The sequence below is a fragment of the Notechis scutatus genome, chromosome 2, assembly GCF_049901735.1.
Source record: "Notechis scutatus isolate UNSWTSFEM ecotype Mainland chromosome 2, rNotScu1.2, whole genome shotgun sequence".
Lineage (NCBI taxonomy): Eukaryota > Metazoa > Chordata > Lepidosauria > Squamata > Elapidae > Notechis > Notechis scutatus.
In genome coordinates, this window is record NC_142010.1 from 176,010,260 (window position 1) to 176,024,006 (window position 13,747).

Genomic DNA, 13,747 nt, shown 5'->3' on the forward strand with positions numbered 1-13,747 from the left:
AGCAGTCCACAGCTACATCTGGGGCTCAAGGAGAAATTTCCCAGAGTTTGATTTTTTTTTTACCCAGTTTCTCAAATTTGACCAGAGTGTTTATCCAATGATAATCCCTTTTTGCAATTATTGTGGACAATTTAATCAATTTAATTCAAGGTTCCAGGATTAACTGCAACCTAACATGGGCGTAGCAACAGCGTCTTCCATGCATATTTCTGCATTTAGCCATCCAATCTTCTGACTTCGCTACGCAACCTCTACTGCCACCTTGTGGAGCAAGCGACACTAACAGGCATATTTCTGCGTTTAGCTTCCAAGTCTTCAGACTTCGCTATGCACCTCTACCCCCTTGTGTAGCAAACACACATCTCACCCTAGAAACTGCCATACTGTGTGCTGTGCTAGCATTGCCCAGACTCTGCAGTGCCCCCTACGTGCTCAAGTATTAAATCCAGCAACAATTCTATTTTCTGCTACCTGCTAACTAATCTCAAAAGAATTGGGGAAAACATTTAAACATAGTCATCAGATCTTTTTGCTTTTGAATAAGGAAGGATATATTTAAAATATTTATTGTGACAAATTTGGATTCATTTTTGAAATAAAATAATATATGTTTTTTCACACCATTATTAAATGTGGATTATGATATAACCTTGGATAGTTTTTGATATATGAAAAATATGTATAGTGTAAGCATGTGTTTTTTAAATTCATATTGTTGACATTCATAGTCTTATTTCATGATTTATACCTGTAATGTCCTTGGCTTAGTTTAAAATATATGTCTTTCTAGCAATACAAGGCAAAAATCAAATCTTAAAAGTCTATGGAGATTCTCAGTCATCCAGGTGATGGTTGTCCCAAAGGTGCTTCAACATCTTCAAAGAAAAACCAAAAGTCCAGTTGCCTCTTGAAAAAAAAGCACCTTTGGGTCAAATCTTAAAAGTTTTTCATATATTACTGATTTAATAATAAGTGAGTTTGCTTCAGTATATCCTGATGTTATCATATGTATAGTTTTAATATTTCATAAACTGAACATTGTACTGGAGCAATAAGTGATTTTAAGTTGAAAATATAGAAATATTGTTTTCTATATATGCAGTCCAAGCATTTTTTTAAACATTACAAATAATGTTTCTAATTCTTAACTCTCTCCTTAAAATTAGCTATGTTGAACCAAACAGTAAAATGTAAATTGCTTTCTTGATTAAGTAAGGCCATACCCAACACCATAATACAGTACCTTATATTTTAAATGCCCTTAATTCTTACACAGATACAAACGAGTCTTTTGCTTTTTCTAATCCAGTGTGATCTTATTGCAGTTGATGAGTAAAGAGTCTCCAGTCACTGCTGGAAATGATGGTTACGTTGATCTTGACCGTCAGGTATGTAACCAATGCTGCTAAATTTTCTCTACATTAGTAGAGTTCAATTTGCATAATTTTGGAGCCACCCATCTATTTTGCCTTGTTTTTATCAGTTTATTTCTTTAGTTTATTTGGAAAAAGTGTAAAGGAAGCAGACAGCAAATTAGTTTATTAGAACTGGTAAATTGTAGATGTTACAATTATCATCAATAAAGTAACTTAATTACTATGTTAGTATCATTGCCAAAAGGCAGCCTTAACACGGTTATGCTACATTTTGATTTTTTAAAAATCTAGTTACCAGAAATGAGATCAAAGTCTGTTTATCGGGTCCAGTGTGAAATTTTGAAAGCTAATTACAGGCAAAGCCAGAGATGCAAAAACATCTGATTTTATAAAACTAATACTACTGGCATTGAGTAAAAAACAACAGTATTTTTTCATATTTTCTCTTTACATATAAAATCAAATGGTTAATTTGTAGCATTATTTTCTTTCTCTGCCATCTCAACAGTCAAACTGGCTTTATCTCAAAAATGCTATGACTCTTTTTAAACTAGCAGTCAGGTTCTTTGCCAATATTTATTTTAAAACATTTGATTATTTTAAAGAAATGCTACTCAGGTTATTAAATGCAGTACATTAACAAATTAGTGAATATAATGCAGCAATATAGTATTGAATATAATTGGGACTATGTTTCATGCCATTATTCTCAATAGGCAGAATTACACTTTGAAAGAATTTGGAATTACGCTGAATGTTTTTCAAAAATAATTTATCTAATATGAGTGAATTATTTTCCAGCATTTGGGGGAACATCAAATTTGACATCTGCCTGCTTTGGATACACTATTTGTTCTTAAGTTGCATTTATCTTATATGACTTAACAACAGTTCGTTTAGTGACCATTCAAAGTTAACAACAGTACTGAAAAAAGTGACTTATGACCATTTTTCACACTTATAATCGTTGCGGCATCCCCATGGTCACATGAATAAAAATCAGATGCTTGGCAATTGACTCATATTTATGACGGTTGCAAGGTTCCAGGGTCATGTGATCAACTTTTGCGACCTTCTGACAAGCAAAGTCAATGGGGAAACCAGATTCACTTAACAACTGTGTTAACTAATTTAACAACTGTAGTGATTCACTGAACAAATCTGTTAAGAAAATTCAAATAATGGGGCAAACCTCACTTAACAAATTTTGGGCTCAACTGTGATTGTAAATTGAGGACTACCTGTATGATATTTCTAAAGCCATATTAAAGAGTTCTTGGCTATTATAACAAATACTTATGCAAGCTATTATTTTGTAGTAAACAGTTTCAACATCACAAATGTTTTGTATTTCATTGAATTGGAATGGATAACTACTTTGAATGCAGATATGCAGTTGAGTCCCTTATTTCTTTACTGAAAAATGAGCAAAAACCTGATAGAATAGACAGAAATGAGATAGTTGGATCAAGTAATCTGACCTGGTAAGAGATCTTCCTTAAAGAAGCCACCTTTCCTGGTCTACTGCTGATATAAAATGTTTGTGATGTTGAACTGTTTACTACAAAATAATAGCTTACATACACATTTCTTATAATAGCGAACACTCTTTGAAGATTTTATCTTTATTTGTTGTGTTTCCTTTCCTGGTCCATGTATGTACAAAAACAGTTGAAATCAGCACATTACTTCTTTAAGGGGAAAGCTTGTAAGGCTTGAAGCATTATGTATAATACATTTTCTTATATTGAAAAATTGTAATGCCTAAATTTACCTGATGGATTACGTACCATCAAGTCATTGTGGATCTTTAGTGACCACATGGATAGATTTTCTCCAGGATGATATGCCCCTAATCTGATGCCATCAATGTATAAACATCTCTGGTTGTTCTCCATTAGAGCTGCATCCAGAGTTATATGATTGAAACTTAACTACAATTATATTTTAATATCGTTGTTTCATGATTTGTATGACTTGGATGCTGCGGCTCCAAAGTTAATTAGTGTATGAATAACAAAGTATTTTAGATTTTGCCATGTATACACAATAGAAAAATATTCTGGTAGATTTTATCTCCATGAAACAAAAAAAATTGCAGATGATTTGTCAAAATAAATTAGGAGGGCATGGATAATTATTTTAAAAACAGATAAATGAATTCTTTGGATCCCTATTCTTTTTTATTTTTCATATCACCATTTTTATTAAATAAAAATATATTGTATTTAAAAACACAGTTGAAGAAAACAACGGAAGAATTAAACGAAGCCTTAGCAACCAAAGAAGAAATTGCTCAGAGATGCCATGAACTGGATATGCAAGTAGGCACAGAATTTTGCTTGTAATTTGCAGGGTTGCCTGAACAGGGGAAGGTAGTCTGTAGGCTTTCATCTGCTTTTTTGATGAACCCATAGCCACTGTACAGTTTCCCATTCTGAGATAGAAAGAATAATTTGTGCTCTGACATATGCTACACCTGGGTTAGAAAACAAAGAAAACTCCTGCAGAGCATCATCCCAAGTAGGGAGAAACTGAACAATAATAACAGTGTTCCCACATTGTGTTTTTTGCCTTGCTCATTGTTACCTTATCAAAACACCCCAAATTTTTCCTGTGAAAGTTGAAAGAACTAGGTTGGTTCATAAGTGAACAGTCTGTAAGGTTGACTAAAATAGTGAATACATTATTTTAAATAAACAATTTAAGCAGACTTCAAAAAGTCTAGTAGAACTACTTCTCGTAGTAGAATTTTGCCTTTATAGTGTCCTACATAAGTCTCCTTACCTTCTTCCTGATTTATGTTTTACAGCAAATCAAAGTCTGTTTTATTCAAGTATATCAATAAATGAGGGTTGGTCATAAAAAGAACCAGTGAAGTTCTTTTTGAGTTCTTTCTGAGGAGCCAATGAGGAGGATTTTAGTTGCATTTAATTGACCCTGAATGATGATGGTGATGATGATATTTTAGAGGAACTTTGTGTAATCTAATTCTTAAAATATCATTACAATATCATCTTTTTTTGGTGTTTCCAAATAAATCTTGCTGGTTTCATTAAAATATTAATCCCAAATGAACTATGGATAGAACTGCAATCTTGAATTCATAATAGAAGTAATAATAGAAGAATCCTTCAAGGTATCTTAGTTTCAGAAGAAGGTACATCTAAATTGTTCTGGTTAAGCAGTAAGGTATAGGTGAGTGAGTATATGTAGGGATGGATAACCTACTGCACATCTATGCAAATACATGAACCCCTGTTGTTAGTCCTAGAAGGAAATGGTACTGATGAAGGATATTTCATTGTAACACATAGTTCAGATTCAAAGTGCTATACTGTTTTTTCATAATATTGCCAAAGTATGCTCTTGGTCAAACATGGTGCATTTATTATTGCATTTTGGCTACAGGTTGCCGCATTGCAGGAAGAGAAAAGTAGTTTGTTAGCAGAGAACCAGGTCTTAATGGAACGCTTAAATCAGTCTGATTCCATAGAAGACCCAAACAGTCCAGCAGGACGTAGACATCTACAGCTCCAGACACAGTTGGAACAGCTCCAAGAGGAAACCTTCCGGTGAGAATTCCATAATAATGTACTAGCCACTAAGAAATGCTCATTTCATTCTTATCTGCCATTAGAATAAAGAGTTTCCAATAAATTTAAAATTAATTTTATTATTAAACAAATCAGGATAAACTATAGCTCCTTAAACAGTTTACAGAGACAGCTTATTGCCCCCAACAATCTGGGTTTTCATTTTGCCAACCTTAGAAGGATGAAAGGCTGAGTCAGCCTTGAGCCAGTCAGGATTGATTACATAATCTTTATTATTGTGATCACCAGCCAACAATATTTATATAGTAAGATTCTAAAAAGTACTTTATGAATAAAATACTAAAAAGCTTTCTTAGTAATTGCTAAGTGTTTGTGTGGTGTGTCTATTTGTAATACTTTTTGGATCAGTGACTGATGTATAAATTAAAATCTGTATTGCTGGGATCCTAAAGAGATGTTTTTGTAAAGCAATAACAATAACAGCTGAAAGAAAATGTGTATGTTTATGTTGATGGTGACTTACATCAGTGCAATGTTTTACAGTTGCTAATAATCCTTAAATAAAAAAGCTGTTAAATTCTCCACTTTTATGCCTGATTTGCATAGAAGTGGCATTGATCATTCATTTTGCTGACCTTAAAAACACATAATTAAAAGGCTACTTGATGTCTCACTTCTAACTTCTTGGATATATTTCTGTTTAATTTCTCATTATTTGCTGTGCAGCCTAGCCTAGAAGGATCCACAGAATATTTTCACTTCTTTAGGGAAAACAAATGGCTTTCAAAGGTTGTATGCATAAGTATAATTTTTTTTACTAAGTAGTATTATTTATTAATTAAATAGATTCACTGTTTATGGCCACTGAACTCATGGTGATATGACATAGAGCTTTAAAAGTCAGCAACATGGCAGTGACAAATACAATCAACCTGGAGTCCCAAAGCCTGCTAATAGAACCATGTTTCTACCTCAATATATGTACCCAATAAGAATTAAGTTATAGTTTCTGCAAATGTTGAGAGGGTGAAAGTTATGATTTGCTGTTGTTGAATGTTTTCTGAATATCCAAGGGATTTTTTTCCTTGTAATTGGCATAATTCAGGGTTATTTATTTATTTGTCTGTTTGTTTGTTTTAAAGTAGATACCCAGAAGAGAACTTCAAATCTTGATTGTAAGTACTTTTCCCTATGTAATATATTGTAGTGTTTTCTTTCAGATTAGAAGCAGCAAAAGATGATTATAGAATTCGTTGCGAAGAGTTAGAAAAGGAAATTGTAGACTTACGGCAACAAAATGAAGAATTAACAAATCTGGCTGAAGAAGCTCAATCTCTGAAAGATGAGATGGATGTATTAAGGTAAATAATTTTTAATCCTTTAGGTTATATACTTTCTGATATAGGTTCATTATCCGTTGATTAAAATGAATCCAACATTGCCTTCATTCAGTAATTTTTATAGCTTCCCATCTCAGTCAGTGATTCTGGTCAGCTTACAATTCAAAAAATACATTACAATTAAAACCATTAAAACACTAAAAACATTCAGATTAAATATACATAGGAGCAAGATACTTGGGCAGTTAGCAATACAGCCAAGAAACCAGGGCCTCTTAACACATTCGGCACCCCAGGCATGGGAACATAGCCTGGTTTTTAAGGCCTTATGAAAGGCTAACAAGGATTGGGGGCATTCCAATCTCTGAAGGGAGGATGTTCCATAGAGCAGGGGCCACTGTGGAAAAAGCTCATCTTTTGGTTCACATCAGTCAACATTCTGGCTGATGGGATCTGCAGCATGCCCATTCTGCTTGATCTAGTTGGATGGGTAGAGACTCTTAGAAAAAGGTGATCCCTCAGAAATCCTGCCCCTAAAGTTGGCTATGCTCAGTAACACAATTATTACATGTGATGTTCCCTGAAAATTGTCTAGTAGCCCCAATTAATATTAAGTACTGTAGTAAGCAAGATCACTAACACCAATGTAAACTTATTTGGATACTTACTTCCAAGTTAAATCACTGTAAGAACTGGACATGGGTTTTTTAAAAGTTGTACTGCTGGACCCCATCTTTATTTTTTTGGATAGTAGCTGTCCATTTATTGTAGCCTGAGAAGTTTTATATAATGCTGTAGGATGATTATGTCTTCATTAATTTGTTATCAATTCACCTTTTTAATTCCTTGCCAGCTGCTATGAGATTTTAGATGATGAACTGGCAAGTACTCTAGGAACACATAAGATTGTCTAGAGTGACCACTCCAACTTTGGAGGTGTTCCTCCAAATACAAAAAGAAAAATGAGATTTCTTGTTGTCTGTTTCCAAGGGGATTGAGGTCCCAATACTGGAGGTCCCAATACTGGAAAGTCCCAATGTGCCATGACTGAATGCAGTCAGGTATACACTGTCTTCAGTGAAGATCAAGAATTGCTGAATGTATTTTCCTCTCCCATTTCCCTGCAAGTAGCACAGCTTTAATATTTACTTAAAACAGATGAATCTAAGGCTACTCTTCCAATAAACTGAAATATATTTAAAAAGAGATTCTAAAAATTAAGTCTTGGCAACACTTCTCTTTCCAGGCACAATTCTGACAAAGTAACCAAGTTGGAAAGCCAAGTACATTCATACAAAAAGAAACTAGAAGATCTTGGAGATCTTCGGAGGCAAGTAAAACTTTTGGAAGAGAAAAACACAATGTACATGCAAAACACGGTGAGCTTGGAAGAAGAACTGAGGAAAGCCAATTCAGCTCGTAGCCAATTGGAAACATATAAGAGGCAGGTGAGCACAGGAATGAACAAAAATACAATTTGACTGTCTATATTTCTATATATTTCCTATGTCTCTTAGTTTGATCAATATGGAGCATTTTGAAGCTTCTACTTAACCTAACAGGAAAAATATTGTTATGTCTGAATTCAGCATAGAGTTTAAAAGATTAAAACATTGTAAATGAATTTAACCAGGTTTGCGTTACCATTGAAATGTCATAGATGTAGATTTGAATAAGTCTAATTAATTGAAATGAGAAGCTGAAGAGAAGAGGAGAGGAAGGAAGAAGAAAGTGTCAACTTAAAGGTTGCTGTGATTTATCTTTATTACTGGCTCTTAATGAAGGTTTACACTTTCATATTGATACATTGTGATCCTTCTTGCTATTGCAGGTGGTTGAACTTCAAAACAGATTGTCTGAAGAATCCAAAAAAGCAGACAAGCTAGAATTTGAGTATAAGATGCTGAAAGAAAAAGTAGATAGTTTCCAAAAAGAAAAAGATGTATGTAGTCAACATATAAATCTTGCTGTTCCCTTTTATATTTAAAATATTGATAATTAAACTGGCTATTTTAAACATTGTCTATATATCTTTATTATGCATGTGTAGTCAGCTGTCTGAATTATTCAGTTTTCTACTGCTCTTTTTTTTACTTTTCTTTTGATCTTGACTTTTTTATCATCTTTTAAAAATATCCTCTTCCACTTGAGGATTCAGTGATACAATTTGTTTTTAGTATATTTTCTTAATTAATTCTCAATTAATAGCTTTGCTTTTTGGAATTCTTTGTGCTTCCCTTTTCTCTCTTGATTTTGTGCAAGGTTCCACTACTGTTTTATGCAAATTTGTGGGTTTGCCTGACAGATAATTTAATTAATTTGCTGGTTGAGTTAAAATTAAGTAATCACTTAAAGAAAACAGATAATGATGGGAAACGGGACTGTATCATTATGAAGCTATGCTTAACTAATACAAAATCATAATTTAGATTTATTTATATACCTATTGTGTTTTCTTCTGTTTTCTCTTTATTTGGCTTTACATATCATGTTAATGTGTATACTTTCAGATCTAGGTTATTATGTTTGTTTTTTATTTCAAGTAAAAAAATATTTCTGTTTCAGTTTCTTTATCTCAGATCTCATGATAAAGTTTGAAATCTATATCTGTGTCTATTCAGCTAGATTATCTTTCCCTATAATCCATGTAAAGATATTATAATAAATTGAGCAAGTAGAGAATTTAGTTGTTCATTAGCCCAGGAATAACAAAAAAGTTTTGCTCTGTTGATAAACCATAATGTACTGCAGTTCTTTTTTACGGTTGCTTCTGTAATCATGAAAATCCACATATCAGTTGTTGACTTTTTACTTAGTTTTTGTTGACTTGCTTCCATTAATATGGAACATCGTAGCAATATGATTCCTGCTAACTTTATCATTAGTATTTTCTAAGATTATTGTTAAAAGGTTTCATGGATTTTAATAGCTTTCCACCAGAAATATTGGGCCATATATATAATTAAATATTCCTTCCCATTTTATGACTCCAATCTGTTATATACTTCAGAAATATTAGTTAGCTTATTTTCCTTTGAATAATAATAGATTTTAGAATTCTAAGTATGTAATTGTAAAATATTTATATGTGTGAGTGCTTGTGAAATGCCATCTGAACATGAACAAACAATGTGATGCAGTGATGATTTACAATCTGTTCTCACAGGGCCACTTCACTATCCCTGCGGTCATGTAATCACAATTCAGCTACTTGTCAACTGGCTTGCATTTAAAACTGCTTGTGATTTGTGATCTTCCCAGATGGTTTCTGAGGGAAAAAAAGTCAGTTGGAGAAGCTGGATTTGCTTAATGACTGTGGTAATTCATTGAACAATTGCAGTAAAAATGATTGTAAAATCATGACCAATGACATGATGCACTCACTTTATAATCATGACTGAAATTTCGGTCCCAATTATGAGCATAAGACAAGAACTATCTGTAACATAACTTCATCCTTTATGAACTGTATACTGGAATAGTGAAATATTTTTCTTTTTAAACTCTGTAGCGGCTAAGGACAGAAAGAGATTCTTTAAAGGAAACAATTGAAGAGATCCATTGTATAAAAGCACAAGAAGGACAACTAACTACTTCAGGTAAGATTCTGGAAATGCAATGGTTTGTGAAAAAATTATATCCCTTATTAAAACTTGCAACACTTTTTCCATTTTTTCCCTCTTGTTGGAGTATTGAAAGGAATAGTACTTACTTAGGAACTATTTATCATGTAATTTGTTTAGTGAATATTGGAGTTGCTTAAGTAAAAATTAAGACAAATCGCTATTTACCAGATTGCGAATTTTTATTACAGGCTTGAAAAGGTATATATTTAGGGAAATTTTAAGAGACGATAATGTTTTTTTTTTAATGTAAGTATGTATGTATGTATTTATTTGATTGATTGATTGATATTGCCGCCTATTCGCCCATGGTGACTCAAGGTGGCTTACACAATGTAAAATCATATTTAAAACAAAAAATAAAAATAAAAACAATAAGAACTAACAAAAAGAATCAAATAAATTAGTAAAGTACAATAGAATAAAATTTGGGGGGGAAAAAAGCAAAACAAAACAAAAACCAACTCCCCCACCCCCAACCCCAACGACAGCGGATCACATCAGCCATCTGATGGGTTCCATCCCTCTCTGGGTTCTCCAGGCCCGCTGGCAAAACCAGGTCTTCAGTGCCTTTCAGAATAGTATTAATGAGGGGGCCATTCTAATCTCTGGGGGAATGATGTTCCTGAGAGACGGAGCCACCACTGAGAAGGCCGTTCTTCTAGGTCCCACCAGGTATATCTCCCACAGGGGTGGGACCCGCAGCATTCCCTGCCTCCTCGCTCTAATGGGTCAGGTAGATGTCACTGGCAAGAGATGTTTCCTCAGATAACACAGACCCAAGCCATGAAGGGCTTTAAAGGTGACAACCAGCACCTTGAATTGCACCCGGAAGCAAATTCGCAGCCAATGCAGCTCCTGAAGGAGAGGGGATACATGTGCACACCGGGGTCTGCATAAAACCATGTGGGCCGCTGCATTTTGCACCAACTGGAGCTTCCGGATGCTCTTCAAGGGCAGCCCCATGTAGGGCATGTTGCAATAATCAAAATGGGAAGTGACCAGAGCATAAGTGATTGTGAGTAGGGACCGCTGATCCAGGAAAGGGCGTAACTGGTGCACAACCCGCAGTTGCGCAAAGGCCCTCCTGGCCACGACCGCCACCTGCTCTTCAAACAGGAGTTGTGAGTCCAGGAGAACCCCCAGATTACGCACAGGGTCTGTTTGGGGTAGTGCCACCCCATCCAAGACTAAAGGTGGCAATTTTCCCTGAACCAATGCACCCCAGACCCAGAGCCACTCGGTCTTGCATGGGTTTAGTTTGCTCCCCATCCAGCCCCTAACAGCCTCCAGGCATTGCGAGAGGGAGGACACAACAACACTTAACTCACCATGGGCCGAGACATACAGCTGAGTATCATCAGCATATTGGTGATACCTCAGTCCATGGTGACGGATGATCTCACCCAGCAGTTTCATATAAATGTTGAACAGGAGCAGAGAAAGTGCCGAGCCCTGTGGAACCCCATAAAGCAGTGGGTGAGGGTTGGATCTCTCCCCTCCTATCAACACTAACTGAGAGCGGCCGCAGAGGAAGGAAGTGAACCAAGACAGCACAAGGCCTCCCACTCCCATCCCCTGAAGTCGTCCCAGGAGAATCCCATGGTCAATGGTATCAAAAGCCGCCGAGAGGTCAAGTAGAGCAAGGATGGATGCACTGCCCCCATCCCGCTCCCGCCAGAGATCATCCAAAAGTGCAACCAATGCTGTTTCTGTCCCAAATCCAGGCCTGAATCCTGACTGGTAGGGGTCGAGATAATCCGTTTCATCCAGAAACCTCTGGAGCTGCTGCACGACCACCTTCTCAACAACCTTCCCCAAAAAGGGAAGATTGGAGACAGGTCGGAAATTATCCAATCGGGTGGAGTCCAGCAATGGCTTCTTAAGAAGAGGGCGGACCACAGCCTCCTTAAAGTGCTGGGGCACCGTCCCCTCCTGTAGAGAAACATTAATCACTGCCAGAGTCCACCCGCCTGTCACCTCCTGGGAAGCTTTCACAAGCCAGGAGGGACATGGGTCTAAAATACAGGTGCTCACATGCATACTCCCTAGGATCCTGTCCACTTCGTCAGGAGCAACAAGGTCGAACCGTTCCCAGATAACAGAGCAAGCTCAGAAGCTTCCACCGGATCAGCAACCACGCTGGCATCTAACTGGGAACGAAGTCGAACAATTTTGTCTTCCTGAAAATCTGCAAATTCCTCAGCGTGCCCCTTCAGGTGGATCTCAATCTCCTCCTTCCCTAAGAGGAGACAGCTCACTTTAAAGAGGGTCACTGGGCAGTTATCTGCAGATGCAATTAGTGTGGAGAAGTATTTACACTTTGTCTCATGTTTTGCTATTTTTTTACTTTGAATTGCATGCTTAAATATTTATTGGGTTTGGACAGGAGAATTAAATTGAAAAAAATTTTTTACCTTTTCATTTACTATTCTATCCTGTTTAATATTTTCTTTCTTCTCCATTCCCTAAAAAGGATTATTACCTTTGGAAGGTCAAGAATCTTCTGACAGTTTGGCAACAGAAATTATTACTCCAGAAATAAAGTAAGATAAACATAAAATATTTTTGTATGATCACACATTTAATTTCATATATTACTAACATTTTATTAGGACTAAGATTAATAGTTCTTACTGATCTTGCCCAGTTTAAAATTTGATCTCCCTTTAAATTGACTGAAAATGGGTTTAATCTTCCTCAGGCAAATATTTGAAAAGTAAATCTGTAGTAGGCCTGAATCAATTTAATCCTTCCTTGAATTTCACAAGAATTGTGAATGTACTTTTATCTCTTCTCCTCTTTTCATTTTAATAAAAATGCATTCTCTCTACTAAACTATTCTATTGAAGATCCTGTTGAATAAAAGGAGATGGGGAATTATATGGTCTATTTTATGTGAGCAGATTTGCATAAAATAGACCAAAATTGATATTTACTGTAACCTCACTCATTGAATTTGTTCAGTTTCTGTTATACTTTGTATTCTTCTCTGGAGCTCCCTGATGCACTTAAATGGATATATTGGAGTAATTGAATCAAGCTAGTATTAAAAGTATGTTTCTTAACTTTATGGGATTAGAGATAGTTTATAAAATATATCAATAAAATTATTAATTCATGTTAAACTGGAGCTAGTGAGAAAATAAATATCTTTATTTCTGCGGCTTTAAAAGTATGAATTAGATAAGTTGTACAAAAATTGAACAGCTTTTTGAAGAAAAGCAGGGGGAAAATTCTGTTAGTTGACAGGAGTGGATGAATGGAAATGAGAAGAGAGAGTACAAGAATGGGAATGTACTGTTGATGCATATAGGAAATCCTCATTTAGTCACGACAGTTGATATCGGAAAATTGGTCCTTAAACAGCATGGACATTAAATGAAACTGGCTGATAATTAGAACTTACTTAAGCTTTCCTTTGCTTTACACATCTTTGAAGGTTGTAAATGAGAAGTTTGGTCCTAAGGTTACTTTTTCATCACCATTGTAACTATGAATGATCATTGCAGTTGCTAAACAAAGACTACCTATGCAAATTGAAAAGGAATGAATCTAAAACCATAATTGATGCGATCGTTTATAGTGAAAAATTGTTTTATGGTTAAAGATTGGTTTAGTGAAGAATGCAAGGGTGATGAGAATTTCTGACAAGCTATTTTTTGCCTCAGGAGTGAGCATGTGAGAAAATTAATTTGAAAGATAATCTAGGTTTGGTTATAGAGAAAGAGTGAAAAGGGAAGAACATGGATGGGTGGAACTAATGAGATCTTGAAAAAGAGAAGAGATAACACAGATAGTATATGAAGTAGTGCGTAGATATGATGGAAGCAAATTTGCAAGGATAATAA

The 13,747-nt window shown here is 35.3% G+C and overlaps 1 protein-coding gene across 2 annotated transcripts in view; it reads left to right on the forward strand.

Annotated features, from left to right (window-relative positions):
• Positions 1-13,747, forward strand: part of HOOK3 (hook microtubule tethering protein 3) — a 66,251-nt gene that overhangs the window by 33,348 nt on the left and 19,156 nt on the right. For both annotated transcript variants that reach the window (XM_026673005.2, XM_087957460.1), the window contains 8 exons: positions 1,326-1,388; positions 3,617-3,700; positions 4,788-4,951; positions 6,154-6,294; positions 7,520-7,721; positions 8,105-8,215; positions 9,785-9,872; positions 12,373-12,442. In XM_026673005.2, the coding sequence (XP_026528790.1) occupies positions 1,326-1,388; positions 3,617-3,700; positions 4,788-4,951; positions 6,154-6,294; positions 7,520-7,721; positions 8,105-8,215; positions 9,785-9,872; positions 12,373-12,442 (923 nt within the window). The remainder of the gene's footprint in view (positions 1-1,325; positions 1,389-3,616; positions 3,701-4,787; positions 4,952-6,153; positions 6,295-7,519; positions 7,722-8,104; positions 8,216-9,784; positions 9,873-12,372; positions 12,443-13,747) is intronic.